The sequence below is a fragment of the Diorhabda carinulata genome, chromosome 2 (genome assembly GCF_026250575.1).
Source record: "Diorhabda carinulata isolate Delta chromosome 2, icDioCari1.1, whole genome shotgun sequence".
NCBI classification, from domain to species: domain Eukaryota; kingdom Metazoa; phylum Arthropoda; class Insecta; order Coleoptera; family Chrysomelidae; genus Diorhabda; species Diorhabda carinulata.
In genome coordinates, this window is record NC_079461.1 from 25,899,280 (window position 1) to 25,915,974 (window position 16,695).

General features: G+C 30.1%; 1 protein-coding gene across 2 annotated transcripts in view; it reads left to right on the plus strand.

Moving 5' to 3' along the window:
* Positions 1 to 2,395: 2,395 nt before the first annotated feature.
* Positions 2,396 to 16,695, plus strand: part of LOC130890836 (fatty acid synthase-like) — a 55,917-nt gene continuing 41,617 nt past the window's right edge. The window contains exons 1-4 of one of the 2 annotated variants that reach the window (XM_057795203.1): positions 2,396 to 2,635; positions 11,796 to 11,984; positions 13,726 to 14,011; positions 14,582 to 14,862. In XM_057795203.1, the coding sequence (XP_057651186.1) occupies positions 2,491 to 2,635; positions 11,796 to 11,984; positions 13,726 to 14,011; positions 14,582 to 14,862 (901 nt within the window). In that variant the 5' untranslated portion in view covers positions 2,396 to 2,490. The remainder of the gene's footprint in view (positions 2,636 to 11,795; positions 11,985 to 13,725; positions 14,012 to 14,581; positions 14,863 to 16,695) is intronic. The other variant, XM_057795204.1, reaches the window with a different exon arrangement.

Below are 16,695 nucleotides of genomic sequence, written 5' to 3' on the forward strand. Positions count from 1 at the left end.
GAGACTGAACATTTTAGTTTACTTCCAGTCTCTGAAGACGATAACTTGGTTATCGAAACGCGCGTCAGACAAAATAATTGTTAGTGTTGGTGTAGTGGTGGTGTAATATTCAGTATGAATATCGCCAACGGTTCCAGAAATTCCAACTTAGACGTTCTGAGTATGTTCACCATTAAAAATGTCAAACTTTATGATGGCCGTGTCATATTTTACATATCTAGAAACGTATCTAGCAGCCTTCCTAATATATAGAGCTGAGCGTTGCAAATGTTTTGCTTCATATTCAATTTTTATCACTTTTCATCTAAATTACTTTGTTAGAATGTCTCTTCAGATGAATTATTTTAACTTTCAATGAACCTATTCATTTTGCATATTTTCTGCTTCTGATGACAATATAGAATTAGATAAAAAAATTTTGAAATATTTAATAATATGACGCGAAATGATTAACTCTGTATTTGAAAATAAATGATATAGGACTTTTTGTTGAAACTTCGAAATTTATTATATTGTAGTGAAATTTTGATTTCACTATGAGGTGAGTTTCAAATTGATATATAACAAAGTGAAAACGATGAATCAACTGATTATATTAATATAGCATTGGTTCGATCTGAATTTTAGCTATGAATGTTGTCACTATTACAAATTCGTAGTCTCTTTTGTGGCTAGGTCATGGCCATGCAGTCGAATGGTCGCAGGATCAAATCTGATTGGAAAATGTACAATTTTGCATTGTTGCTGGTCTACAATAATATTTTCAATTAAATCAACTTGATTTTACATAAATCATTCACATATATGAGCCTTTTGCCAAATGTGCTATGTAAAATAATTGTGAAAGATCTTTGGCTCTGAATACAGTTTATAATCCTATAGGTTGTCGATCGAACCTCATTATGAATGTGAATAAGGTCAATTTTTTAAATACAGATCTACTTTAAAATCAACTAATCACAGTTGAAAGCGAAATTGAATTAGTGTATGAGCTATTTTTTATGTTATTGTCAGTAACAATAATGAGGTGAACACTTTCTTTTAAAAAAAACAAACCTTATTTGAAATGCACATGAAGATGAATTAAATCTCTGACGTAAATTCTGGTACAATTGATCTTTAATAATGCTTTGATAATATTTGTTAATGATGACAAAGTTGAAAAAGTATATTCTGAATATACAGATACAGAAATGTAAAATAAACTTGATCATATATTACTTTTTAATAATTAGCTGAAGATGCGATATTGGATATGCCGCATTAGAGTTCGTCTACTACTAAAATCCACATAAGTGGGGATATGGGCAGCCCCTGTCAGCAGTATATGAAATGGAGTCTTGCCATACTTTAATTTCTGCTGTTCTAGTAGATAATAGTTGTGCCATTCATCTGGAAGTTGTCGTATCTACTCATCTCACGTCTAATGTTCTTTTGAGAGCTTTGTGTGGAGTATTGTCATTGGTACCTTGTATGACTTAGAAGAGAAGTTTCCACGTAACAATCTCTGTTCTATTGTAGTTGCCGACAGCTTTTTCCATCGTTTTAAGTAGAAACGAGATGAGGCTGATTGGTTTGAAGGATTTGGGATTTGTGGTACTTTCCTCATAGTTTTGATTTGTTTTATGGTGGATCTTTAGCAAGAGCTGTACTCTGTCATTCCCACCCTTCGTGAAGCAGCCATTCGGTTTTGTCAAGACTTTGTGAAGCGGGTTTTTTAGCTCCGCATTTTCTCTGTTAAAGAGAGTCAAACTTCGGTTCTTAACTCGAACAGATGATCATTCCATCAGGAGCATCATTACTGTTTTCATTTTTTGTATAGGCAACTTGATTTGTATGTATCGAGTATGCCCTCATTTACTTCTTTGGGATCTTACTCCAGAATCAGTGGGTGTCTAACCCTCTGGTGTGGATGCGTATCAACTTTTGAAGGAGATTGGTATTGTGTGTTTTCCAATGGGCTTTTATTGGATTTAAAACACTTGTCACAAATGTTCGTGTGTTCCCTACATGTGTATTTGAAGGTTATCAGTTAAAATATATTCTAGTAGCTGCTCATCTCTGCCTTTGGTGTCTTTGCTTCCTCAAACAGTGTTGGGTGCATTTATTTATTTATAATCTGTTATTTTTGTTTTGTAATCGAATAGTTCACTTATTTTTTTCAAGACACCCGTACACTACAAAATTTAAAAATTCGATACCCTCATTACTGATTTAATAATATACTTCGACATATATTCATAAGGATTTTTGCGTGGCAAATTGAATTAAACATAAAATATTCAGAAATAATAACAAAAGTAATTATGAACATTCTAATCAAAGCTGCAAATTTATTCATTTGACTTTTTAACCCCGAATATTTAGAATTAAGAAGTTTTTTAAATACCCTAATGACGTCTATATTTGAAAAGCTAACTAAAATCTGGAAACAGTTCAGTATCTAATCACCCATCAGTTGTTGCTGGATCGTTTTGATATCTTTATATAATGAAGGATACCGTTGTTGACGATAAAATAGTTATAACAGGCATTTCAGGAAAATTTCCGCAATGCGAAAACGTAGAAGAATTTAAAGATGCTTTACTAAATGGTGTCGATTTAGTGAGAGAAGATTCTAGAAGATATCCTGCAGGTAACTTTTTTTTCTAACAATATTGACAGCTTGCTTGAAGCAAGCCAATAATAGATATCTAAACTAATAAAGCAATAGTTTTACAAAGCCAAGCGCTTCTGAACTAGTGATTGTAGGTCGCCTGAGTGTATATATATATATACACAGAATACCTCGAAAAAAATTTATAAAAGCTATAGAACTCATACTTACAACAACATATTTTAAATATGAAAATGAAATATACAAACAAATTCATGGTTGTGCTATGGGGGCTTCCATTTCAAGTGTAATAGCACAATTGGTAATGGATGATCTTGAGGAAACTATCCTAAGCAAACTTTCCGATATTACTGCCGTACCGAAGAATCAAATTGAGAACATAAATAAAAAATTCAATTCTTTCATAAATAACTTTACAATTTACAATCGAAGTCGAGCAAAACAATATAATCAATTTTATTGATTATCACATTATATAAAATTAACAATGACATAAGAACAGAATTGGATTCTAAACCAACTTGGTCCTCAAGATATTTGTACTTCAATTCATATTGAATACTATGTCACAAAAATTATCAGTGATAATAAGTTTGGCTGATAGATCTATCCAAATATCAGATCCTTAATTTATATTCTTAGCTATTTAAGAAGCAAAAACTGCATAGAGAGAAAATAGTTATTCGAAAAAAATGATAAATAATATATTCAAGAAAAGGATCAATTACAAAACAAAACAGAAATCAAATATCAAAACATAGAACATTTTTCCTTTTCCATATGTACAAGGACATAATATATTAACCAAATATTTCACTAAATTAAAATCCGAAACATATTATATATCAAGTGCCTTGTACCAATTGTGACGCCGTCTACATAGGGCAGACAGTATTTAGAAAATAGACTAAGAGGTCATCAATAATATATAAAAAATAGAACTGCATTAACGAACCATGAAATATTGAAAAAACATAAATGGTTTATATTCATATCAACGAAAAAGCTATAAATGATAAAAAAGACCTAAATAATTTAAGTGAAATTCATAGTTTTGTTTTGTAAATTCTAATACAACTACAAATCATTTAATTGATTACTGCCTTATATTCGAGATGTGAGGACTAACAAAAAATTCTTATTGTTTTTATTAGACCAAAGTTTTAGTTCGATTTTATTCTTATTTTGATTTTTACGATGGAGGTGATATATTGATCAATATAAATAAGCAAATTGTCAGTGTCAATATCATATTTTGATAAAGACTTAAAAACAAGTCGAAACGTGAAATTTTATCTTTTAAAATTATTAAAAAAGCTAATTTTAAAACAGAAGAGACCTAAAATCAAGAACATTTAGAAGCTTTAATATATCAAATGGTCTAAGAAATAAGAATAGAAATGGTTTTTCATAATTTTTTAGAGACATAAAAACTGTTTTGATTTTTTTTTATAATTTTTATTTCTTATATATGTTTTTGTGTGACATTCTTTTTGTTTTTTGATTGCTATGGAGATATAAGTTAGAATGTTTAATATGTCAAAGACAAAAGTCAAAACTAGTGTAGTGTGAAAGTATCAAACAGTATAGGAACAATGCGAATGGTTGCTAGAAAACATGTTGTTTTGTTAATTCTTTTTTGCACTCAATGTATATCGTTAAACCCTTGGATTTCGCTTTCAACTTCTACTGAAGTAGACCAATACACCCACGGTAATGTTGCTGATTTGTGTATGTGAGTACCTATTATCTCAAATATTTTTCTGAAGGCGTTTAGAGGGTTGTGCACAATTCTTATACACCGTTAGGCGTCCTCGCTCTCTTCTAGTAATATCGATGGAACGTTCTAGCCGCTGTTGGCACCACTGTTCTTTGTTGATGTTATTGGTATGAATCTTTGTCATGTATATTTGCTGATTATGTAGACGGAGTACTGCAACAGCTTCACAATAAATAAGTGAATGAAGTCGCTCGAGAATATTGTAGTTATTGCAATGACTTTATATCAATGAGTCTACTCTTGCGATGATTATATTAGAATTGTTGTTGGTTCCCAGTTTGGGTAATTCCGCTAAAGAGCACTTTATCGACGCGATTTGGTTGGGTGTTATTGTCAAAATATAGAAGTGTGATTGTCGGTTATTATTTCGTTAATCCATTCTCTGTAAATTTAGAAGGACTTCTCCTAGTATTTTCTTAAAAAAAAGGTGCATGAAGCGAAGTGTTCTTCGCAATACTCCTCTAGTTAGCTATTCATTGTTCCGTTACGTGATGCAGCTAGGGGTACCTCTCACCAAAATTACGGTGTATCGGTGGTTAGATCCCTCTCCACGGTCTGGAGTAGCGCATAATGAATTAAGGGGTCCGCTTCATTCATTGAGCATATTGAGCACATTGAGCTGCACCGCCGTACAAACAGTAAGAGCCAGTGGAGGAGAGTTAATGATGCGTTCTTCCGCTAGCCGAGAGAGGCTGTATTATTATAGGGAGCGCTAGTTATATGGTTGGTAGCAAATAGTATTGAGCATACCTTTTTCAAGATTGGGTGAATGAAAAACATCAATCAATTCCTTCTTCTTCTTATTCCTACGTTAAGTCCAATGACTTGTGTTTACTGGGTGATGTTTGATCTTATTTGTGATTCTGATGACCGGCTATCTTGCCATCTTTTTTGTGGTTTTCCTCTTGATCTTTTCCCTTCGGGTTTTCCATCTCTTATGATCTTTGCTAGTCTGTGCTCCTTCATTCTCGTTACGTGTTGATTCCAATTTCTTCTTCTTTCTCGTCCCCATCTTACTTTATCCTGAATATTACATTGTTGCCAGATATCTTCGTTTCTTACATGGTCTCGTCTAGTCTTTCCTATAATGCATCTTAATGTTTTCATCTCAGTTGTTCTTAGTGTTTGTTTTGTTTTCTTTGTATCGGCTCTAATCAATCAATTTGAGGATCATTAAAAAGGGACTCTTGGTAAATTTTGATAGTTTGCACCGTTTTAGGAATAACTTGATATGATAATTAATAATCGTTTCTGGTATAAAGTAATAATAGAAAAGTTATTGATTACGCAAAAAAAATCACACGAATGAAATTAAAATGAAGAGTGAGAACAGAAAATCTAAATTCAATTAGAGTGAGTGTCCAAACTGTTTCCTGTTTCCCCAATCCATCGATTTGGAAAATGGGTACTCACAAATTACGACGTCAAAGTGCGAAGAAGCTTCATCGTGCAAAAAAATGAATACATTCATTAGTTTGGCGTTGATTCTTCTAATATCTCGAGTAAAAGATTATTCAAAAAATCCAGGTACACCAATCAAATTTCCAGGTTTAATGTGATATCAATACCTGCTGCCTAAACATTAACTTCAAAAAATGTTAATAATGTGATAACCTTCTGAGAGCTAAGTACCTCGTCGCGTAAAAGCGGCTATGTTTGTGAAAAGAATAAATAGAAAAAAAATGGATTGTGGGCTCTCCTTCCTTGTAATGTTTCACTCTATATAGTAGATCAACTAGCAAGCTCTTGGACTTAATTATAATGATAAGAATGTAGCTGCTTCTACTTGAAGAGGACGTATTTGTTTGTCTTGCAATATTCCTAACTCTTGAATTTTAACCAACTGAAAATAATATTCTCTTCTTTAATGGCTCTCGTTCTTGGTCTTGGCCTTCCAGAATTCAAGTAGAAAGGTTTTAAAAATATAATTATTGTTGACTTATCATCATAATTATCAATAAGTTTCTATGGCAAACATAAAGAAAATCAAAGTTAACCGATCGATGGATTTTTGTAAAAAGTTATAATAAAAATACCAATTTCTTACTATATCTACATTTTATCGATAAGGTTATCGATGAGGTCCCATTTACTTGACAAAAACTTACCTAATTCATGATTAATTTTTTAATAATTTTTCCATTACATCATGCCAGCCATTCAAAATTTGAGTATATTTTTATCAACAATATCTAATTTAACAAATAACAAAGTTTCAGAAATATAATTATAATTGACTCAACGTCCTAACCCTCAATGAATAACAGAGAAAATGCTTTGCCAAGTAGTTGAGTAAGTTGAATAAATAATGATAGTAACTCAAACAACAACTTGAGTTCCAGTGCCAATACTTATTTAAATTTGAAAAACAAGCTCTTATACTGATTAGATTAGATTTTTGTGAAATTTTACAAGAAACGAAAGTCCTCAGCATCAATTTTTTTAAATGTATCCGTTTTATCGATGGGGTCTAATTTACGCGACAAAACATTTCCAATTCACATAATACTCACTAATTAATAATAATTAACAACTCTATCAATACTTTGTACCAGCATCGGTTATTACATCATAATTCGAGTTTTTCAAGTGTAACTTTTTGATGTAAAAGTAATTGGTGTTCATTTTCACCTAAGACTTTGATTTATTAATCTAACCTTAAGAAAATTATGTTCAATAGTAACACTGACAATTTGCTTATTTATATTGATATATAGATCATGAATATCAAAATAAGGATAAAATCAACTTAGTTCCAATACGAAAAATTAATTTTTTTCTTTGGTTCCCACATCTCAAATATATAGCTGTCCTATGTAGACACCGTAACAATTGGTACAAGGCACTTGATATATAATATGTTTCGGATTTTAATTTAGTGAAATATTTGGTTAATATATTATGTCCTTGTACATATGGAACAGGAAAAATGTTCTATGTTTTGATATTTGATTTCTGTTTTGTTTTGTAATTGATCCTTTTCTTGAATATATTATTTATCATTTTTTTCTATCTATCAACCAATATCATTATCACTGATTTTTTTTGTGACATAGTATTCAATATGAATTGAAGTTTAAATATCTTGAGGGCCAAGTTGGTTTCGTATACCATTCTCTTCTTATGTTATTGTTAATTTTATATAATGTGACATCAAGAAAATTGATTCTATTATTTTGCTCTACCTCGATTGTGAATTGAAGTTTTTCATGATAAGAATTGAATTTTTCACTTATGTTTTCAACTTGGTTCTTTGGTACAGCAGTAGTGCAATCATCTACATATCGGATAAAGAATGGAATATTTATATCAAGTTTGCTTAGGACCGTTTCCTCAAGATATTCCATTACAATTGTGCTATAACAGCTCCCATAGCACAACCATCAATTGTTTGTATATTTCACTTTCCTATTTGAAATATGTTGTTGTAAGTGTGAGTTCTATAGCTTTTATACACTCAATTGGAGGTCTTTCTGTATATCTTTAATTTTGTCCCATTTTTTCATTGATATATTTTTCACAATGGCAGTAGGTATATTTGTACGAGTATATAAAGAAACCACATTCAACGAAATAAATACATATTCTTTAGGAATTTTGATACTCTTAATTTTTTCTTTGAAATCCCATGTGTTTTTGATATAGTATTTGTTTTGATATAAAATTTTTTTCAAAATATTTTTCAAATAATTAGATAATGGGGTGAGAGGAGTTTGAATACTTGAAACAAACAATCGGTCGAAGGAGAATGTCAGGTTGGTGGAGTTTTGGTAAACCATATATTTTAGGGGGTAAGGCATTGTGAATATTCAATTTTTTTGCGTCTGATGGCGGAATAAAAAGTTGTTCTTCCCAAGATCGAATTAGATCATTATTTTGTTTTTGATAAGAATTCGTAGGGTCTTGTTTAATTTTTTTTTATATAATTTAAGAAAAACTTATAGCTCGATTTTGTAAATTCTAATAAATTTAATATATTTGAGATGTGGGAACCAAAGAAAAAAATTAATTTTTCTTATTGGAACTAAGTTGATTTTATCCTTATTCTTATATTCATGATGGAGGTGATCTATTGATTAATGTAAATAAGCAAATTGTCAGTGTCAATATCAAATTTTGATAAAGACTTAAAAAAAGTCGAAACGTAAAAATTTATCTATCTATCTATCTATCTATGCATCTCATGAATTTGTTTATATATATATTCGTAAATCACAATAATCACAATAAATTTGTCATAATTATTTTGAATGCGACTGGCGTTACATTTTTACAGAAAGCAAACCACAATTATTTTCCAGTTATCTATCTAATCTATCATAAAGACGGGGTCAAGTGTTTTTGAAACATCCCTTATACCACCTTATAACTGTAATACTTTTTATGATGTTGAGACCTTTTTATATCAATTATATTGACTTTTATGTAATCACAATATTTAATGTAAGTGAGATGGAAATAGTGTTGGAAATGAATTTCCGATGCTAAGCTTCTGTACAAACTATTATATTCACCTTTTATTTCTTGAAAGACTAGATATAGATCACCTAATCTCAAACTATTTCTCAAATGTTCATATGTATTCAGTTCATAGAGATACAATCTATAAAGTATTTGATGCTTCTTTGTTAAAGCAGATAAAATTATTGTTTGAATTAAATAGCTAATGAAAACATGTTTGAACAAATAATGTCGATATTGTTTGTAAAGGTTATACCACATTAATTAACACACAATCTATGTCATGGTTGTCATTATATATTATTACGTAATTATTCATTGTCGCCTTGAACATATAATCAAATCTATTTGTAGCTTAATTTGAATTTTTTTTTATAATTCTATCTTTTGAAACTTTCGAGATCTATGATTTGGCTTATTTTGTCCATTTACCATGTGTTATTCCATTTAACTAATGCATTTTTGTTCCATAATATTGAGTTGGTATTAGTAAATTGTACAGCTGGTAAGGAACAGATGAAAATATAGCTATCACCTCTCTGAGTAGTTTGCTTGCAATATAAAATCTGAGGAAATTAATGAATACCCCAGGTATGAGACAAGTAAAGGCATACATAGACAGAGAACCTGTCTGCCTTACCAATAAATTGATTTATGTACCTTACTTAATACCTACTTTCATAGTTGGGAAAACAGTAAAAACATTGAAGTAACTATTAACAATTGAATGATTATTATTAATAGTGAAATTAACATAATTTTTCATGATATAAATTCGATAATCATTAATATTTGATGTAGTAATATTTAAATTACCATTACTGTCAGTATCAATATAATTTATTAAAAATTGAAATAATCTTAATGAAATATTCTATATCTCAATAAAATAATATTCAATGGAAAGTTCTATCAATGTCATTCATACATTCATTATGTCGTTCAATCTCTTTTATTATGGCTAGCACTTTGTGCACTTATAATATTCTTTATTGGCGTAGATTACCCCTCTTGTTCTTTTTGCTACAGTTTCTGGTAACTCCTCTGGTATCTGTTCTGGTTGTTCCAGGTATTTGTAGGTCTGTCTCTTGGTGAAAGAGGTATCCATTGTATTATCTTCCTCACCATTTTTGTAAGTTTTCTTCTCATCATGCATCCGGCCCAATTTATTGTTTGTGCTTTCATATATCTAATCATATATCATATAATACTTTTTTTTTTGATTTTCCAAAAAATTTTTTTTGCTCGAGCTAGCAAAGAGCTAGAAAGCTAGAAAGAAAGAATTCAAAATCATCAAAGGGTGGTTCTTAAGGGTTGACAGGGTATAGACAATTAAAAATTACTTCAAGTAGAGACAAGAAACTTTAATATCAATAAGAATGCAAAAGTTCATTCTCTGCAAAGGGGTAATTTTTATAGGCTGAATAATAAAAATCAATAACCAATTGAATTTTATCAAATTGTTATAAATTTCTTACAATAAAATTGAAATTTCAAGGTTTTAAATCGTTAAAAGATTTCTTCCTGTATTATTTTCATCAGAAGGGTAGTTTTTAAAATTTTTAAGGGTTAATTCTCCAAAATATATAATTTTTCTATTTTACAATATGTTAAGATAAGGAAAAACAGTTGAATTGAAAAAAAGTAGGAAAAACTATAATATTGGTATTTTTCGATAATGGGTGGTTTTCACCCCTTAAAAACAATTTGCACACCTTGCGACCATGTAGATCTTGATATGGAGGGTAAAATGAGCTTTATTCTGAATTTCTCTGATTTTTTAGTAGTGGCAACTATTCAAAAATGACCAGTAACTAACAAAATTTTTGTCGACTTTAGTTAATTCTCTTGATTCTCCAAATATGAGAATAATTATAAACTCCTTATTATCCATAGAGATGGCAAAATTGCTTACACAATCAACGTTAATGGAATTTTATCATTGTTACATTACTAGAAATTAACAAAATTGCAAACAATGACGCAAGAGAAATGCCGATAAGTTCAATTTTGAGAAACAGATTTAAATGAGATCTTCTAGGATTCTGCTTCTTATCAGCTTTTTTCATCATAGATTGATATTACAAATTTTTAGTTTAATTTAATATTTTTCATTTCATTTAATATTTTAAATTAATATTGACTATGGAAGAGCGTATAAACAAAAATTAAATAAGGAGGCAAGTTCTTAGAATAATTGCTATTATTGAGAACTGGCTCAGTCAGAGGTACGTTGCCAATATACTGGAAAATAAATTTATCAGTCAACTGGGTTGTCTAGGATTGGCCTTTAAGCAACTAAATGTGCAAACAATAGATTTTTGAGACAACAACATTTACGAAAAAGTCATGCAACAGCAAGAAGGTCCTATATGAAAGTTACTTTACGAAAAGTGAGAAATTTAGATTCGCACTAGAATTTTTAAGATTGAGGCAATTTTCCCCCTATCGTCATATTTTGGGCTCCCCTTTACGTCTCTGCTCTGGAATGGTTCTTATGCAGATCACCCTGTATATTCCGAGCATACATTACTTCCTTCACTAGATTTGCGCTATTAATATCTTCCTGTCCACATTTCTTCGCTCACCAAATGTAGGACTATGCGACTTTCTGAAAATAAAAGCTACGACACAATAGATGAGAGCCACTCCAAAAGAAGCTTTACAGAAATGATTCCAACTATGGATTGAACATTGGGATAATTACTTTGATGCATATCACTTGAATTGTTACTTTTTACTTTGTTTTTAATGAAATAACCATATTTTGTAATTTCCCCTCGTTAATGTATAAGGTATAGGCGCGACAAAATTTTTCTCAATATTAGCAATATATTATTCTGCAAGTGAATGAGCTATGATAAAAACGTTAAATAATTGCAGTGCTGCAATTTAATCAGTCATTTTGATACATTTAAGCCTATGAATTTTTTATAGGACTATGGGGTATGCCAAAATATGCAGGAACAATTGCGGGTGTCGATAAATTTGATGCATCGTATTTTGGAGTTCATCCTAAGCAAGCGACGTTTATGGATCCCAGGCATAGAATGGTTTTGGAAGCAGTACACGAAAGTATAATTGATGCTGGTTACAATCCCTCCCAACTAAGAGGTGGTAGAATAGGTAATCATATATTTTCTTACTATAATGATTATACTTAACACATTATGAATAAAATTAATGTAGATTTACGATTGTCAATCGATGTAATTGATTGATCAAAAGTAAGAAATTACTTTTCTGGCTAAGCCAAATGTTGAATTATATCTGTTATGATGAACGTGACCCCCTTCGACTTATTTGTCGACTACCGTATCTGTATAATTCCTAATTGTGAGGGAAGATCTAGCACCACTCTGGAGACACATACCAAAAAATGAAACATTCAGATTTTGATATGATATCTAAGTTTAATCTCAAGAAAAGTATCATAGATATAATTATTTTCCACTTTGAAATTTTCATTATATTATTCTTATTTAGTCTCTGATTCGAACCATAAGCATATTTAATGGATGATTACGAATGTCTATGTAGTGTGTTCGACGGAATAAATAATTCTACACTACTATCTGAACGCTAGGGCTAACAATTCGTTACTTTTAGAAGGTACTGTTTGTTTAACTCGATATAATTTATGGTGTAGATTTTTAGACAGTTGAACATGCCTAGGAAACTAGAAAGAGACATTCTGAAGAAAATTATCATAAATTGTGATTATTTGTTGAAAATACTTACAAGAAGTATTAAAATACGATCAGACATTTCTAATTGAACTGCATACTGTCGAACATTGTACAAAAATTTAGTTGGTTGGCCTACAACTCATCAAATTGAATAAAAAAAACTGTAATAAATGTTGGAAGTGGGCACCTTGAACTTCCACACAATTCCGGAGTCTACGGAAGATATTTCTTTACACTTGGAAGAGCATTCCATGTTTTTTTTATGTATTTTAATCATTATTTTCTTCTAAGATTTTCTTTATGCCAATAATATGATCTTCGATAGTTTGTAGTACAAATGTTCACTTGTTTATTCATTAGTTCTCCAAAAAATGTTTGATTGTGATTTAATACTAAGTATTTTCAATAAATACAATTTATGATAATTTTATTAAGAATATCTTTTTATGGTGAATGGTTTCCTTGGCGTGTACGATGATCTAAAAATCTACATATCTCCCAAACCATCGAGTTAAACGAAGAGTAAATTGCTATGTTCAGATTGTACAGGTTGTCCCTTTAAAAGTTACGGCTCAGCCCAATGATTAACAAGCCCCATGTATAATTTAGAAAATATACTTAAATCTCGTAAGTTTCGATTTCGCAGCTTTAAAGGCATATAACTCAGAAACTAGGGATCATATGAGAAAGGTTTTTTCATGTCAAAGCATTATTTCACCGTGATCTACTCACTTTTTTGCATCAAGTCCTAGAAAAAGTTTTAATCGAAGTTTTTCCACGTTTCTCATTTCATAGGAATAGTTTTAAATTGGAAATGTACTAGATAGATCTTATTTGTTTCAGTCATATATTAGGTATGTCTATAGAAGTACTTTTATTATTAATTCATAAAATATTTCATGATTTCATGATTTAATTGCATTTGATGTCATTATACCGATTTTGAACTAGATCTTACGAATTCAGGGTAATTTCAGTTTGTCCATCTTAATTTATGTGAGTACTAGAAAGTGATCTGCTTTTAATTGTCATTTGAAAACAACCTTTAATTCTTATATTAGGTTCATTTTCAGTTCTTTGTTTATTACCAGTGAAGAATCATTATATAAATAAATGAAGAATATTTCATTTCTATTATTGATTTTTCAAAAAGTTAATGATTATTCATTTTTTTATAGGTGTTTATGTTGGAATTGCTAATTGTTCAAAATTCACCAGATATAGTAAACTGTCGAATACTAATGGATACACTAACATCGGATTGTGCCTAGCTCTTGCAGCAAATCGAATTTCCTATTCTTTTGACTTCAAAGGTCCAAGTTTCGTAGTGGATACTGCATGTTCTAGCAGTACAACTGGGTTTGTTTGTGCTATCAAAGATATGATGTTGGGTGAAATTGATGGTGCTATAGTATGTGGAACACATTTAATTCAAGAACCTTTCGAAACATTGGAATTCTGCAAGTAAGTTTACAATTTGTGCTCGAAAAGAATTTTTAACAACGTTCAATGAGTATAGAAACAAAAATCTATCAATTTGTGTAACAATTTAAGTTCTTCAAACTATTTAATTCAAGAAGCAAATCAAATTTCAAGGATCACAGTTCTCTATATTTATAATTGTTTGGTTGTGAAACTTTTTCCTAAAATAAGCAACTAAAGTGAATAATAACTTGTTTTAAACCTACTAAAAAAATTGAAAATATCATTTCATTGTTATTCAATAAGTGATTGGTGTTTTTATTGCACTATATATTTATATTGCAATATAAATTTTAAATAATATTAAATTTGAAGTTCATCTTATTGTTACTTTATTTCGATATGATCTATTAAAGCCGTATGGTGTATAATTCGCATGGAGTGCAGATTTTCCAATTCATATTCGATGGAAATGCATATTATTAACTGAGTAAATGCGATCTAAATTTCATCTGAACACACTGTTTAATACCATTACTAACTCATAACAAAAATATTATTTTTTACAACCGAAAAACATCATTCTTGGCTATTTTTCTGTATTTTCCACAGGTTGAATATGCTTTCACCAGAAGGTAGATGTAAGGTTTTTTCCACTACAAGAGATGGGTATGTACGTAGTGAAAGTGTTGTTGCGTTCTTTTTGCAAAGAGAAAGTAAAAGTAGGAGAATTTATGCAACTGTATATGGTGCAAAAAGTAATTCGGATGGATTTAAAAAACAAGGCATAACTTTTCCTTCCTCTGAAGACCAATATAATTTGATGAAGGAATTATATAACTCTATAAATATCACTCCTAACGAGATTTCTTTTATTGAAGCTCATGGTACCGGTAAGTATATAAAATAAAATAGAAAATTGAAGAGAGTGGTTTATAGGATAAGAATTAGAATAAGTAACAGTAGGAAAATTTTTCATGTTGAGATTTAATGTGATAAATCAGATTGAAGTGATGATCACATTGAATATTTATTATAGTGTAGGAATTAAACAATTATTCGATTTTAGTGCGTAAATATTTTCTATTTCTGGTTGGAGACTCTTCCCTAGGAAGTGGTATTCAGCAACCTCAGTGGAAATAAAAGAGGAGTATTTTTAAATTATTACCGTTTTGGAATTAAATAGTTGATAAAATTGCCACATTATACGGTCCTCCTTACCATCAGTATGGCGTATCAAAGAAAATATTGATTAAAGATGGAATCACCTTATGAAAAAGTACATTGCTCCAAATTTATAAGAATTTTTCAAAATATTTGAGTATAGGTCAGATCCCTCTCGGAAAAATGATGTTGAACCACCTTGAGGGAAATATGAATTAGTTTTTCAAATAAAAATAATAAGTAGAACTTTGAAAAAAAACAATATCAAATTTGTCCTTGGATTTTTTTGGAAAGATTTGAAGTATTATAGAAAATATTTTTATGTCTTCGTAGTGATTTATATAATGGAAAAGAATAAATTAAAAATTTTTAAACACGGTTATTTCACGTATTTCAAGACACTCCAAAGAATATTTGAAGTACATGAGCCCTCAAAGATTTTCTTACATACGTGTAAATGAAAATGGTAACAATGGACAAATTATTTGAATTGCCAGATCATAATGTAAATATAAAAGCCACCAGTGCTTGAATAATTGTTCCTGATGTCATCATAGTCTGTAGTTCAATTAGATTGTCTCAAGATAAACCGGTAAATATTCGTATTTGATTCTCTGATAGTCCATATAGGCAAGGTACCAGCCGATTTCCCGTGGAATTTTCATAATCAATCAATCCTAATTGGTATGAACGTAGTATTAATAACCTAACATTTATAACCAAAATCTACTCTGAGTCCTCTTGCCCTAGAAGCTAAAGCCACCCCTTCTTGGAGATGAAAATTTAGATTTAGATTGATAGATTGACTATTTGTAAGCAGATTTTATTTCACAATTTTTTTTCCTATAGCTGGTACTTTTAACGATTGAAACTGATAAAATTTTTGGAATAAACTCAAGATATATTTTTCAAAGCACTTAGAAAAACCATTGAAATGAGCACTGTCAAAAGACTTTTCATAAGACATAAGAGTTGTCTGATTTATAACAAAAGTGAGTTTTTTTTCTTTTTTATAATAATGTAATAATTATACCCTTGCCGCCTGAAGTGAAATTAATCGTAATTCACTGGCAATTAACTTTTTATTTATTTATATATTATTAATATGTTCCAAGTCGTTTGACCGGTTTAGAATGCTTATTATAGAAAAAATAATTGATTAAATTGAACTCTGAATTTCCGTAATCTTGACAAAAAAACATGAGTTTTTCTTAAATAAACCAAAGCCTAATCATGTTCTCAGAAAATGTTTCAAATATTAATTTTCTTGCCAAAGATTTTGAGCTTTTTTAAATATATGAATCATAAAAATTGGAGGGGATACATTGGTTCAAAGTTTGCATTCGCGTACCAAATGTGGCAATCTCTTTGAGCTGCACCCTTTTCGAAACCGGAGGTTGAAAAAAGTTCTAATTGACATGACACTGAAGTACTTGAAATCCTCTACAAAATGCTTTATCAAAAAAGTTTGCATCTTGAAAATTGAGCGAGCTATTGTCGAAAAGCAACTGCTTTTTTCTCAAAATTCACAAAATACTAATTAAAAGGATCATCAAAAAGTA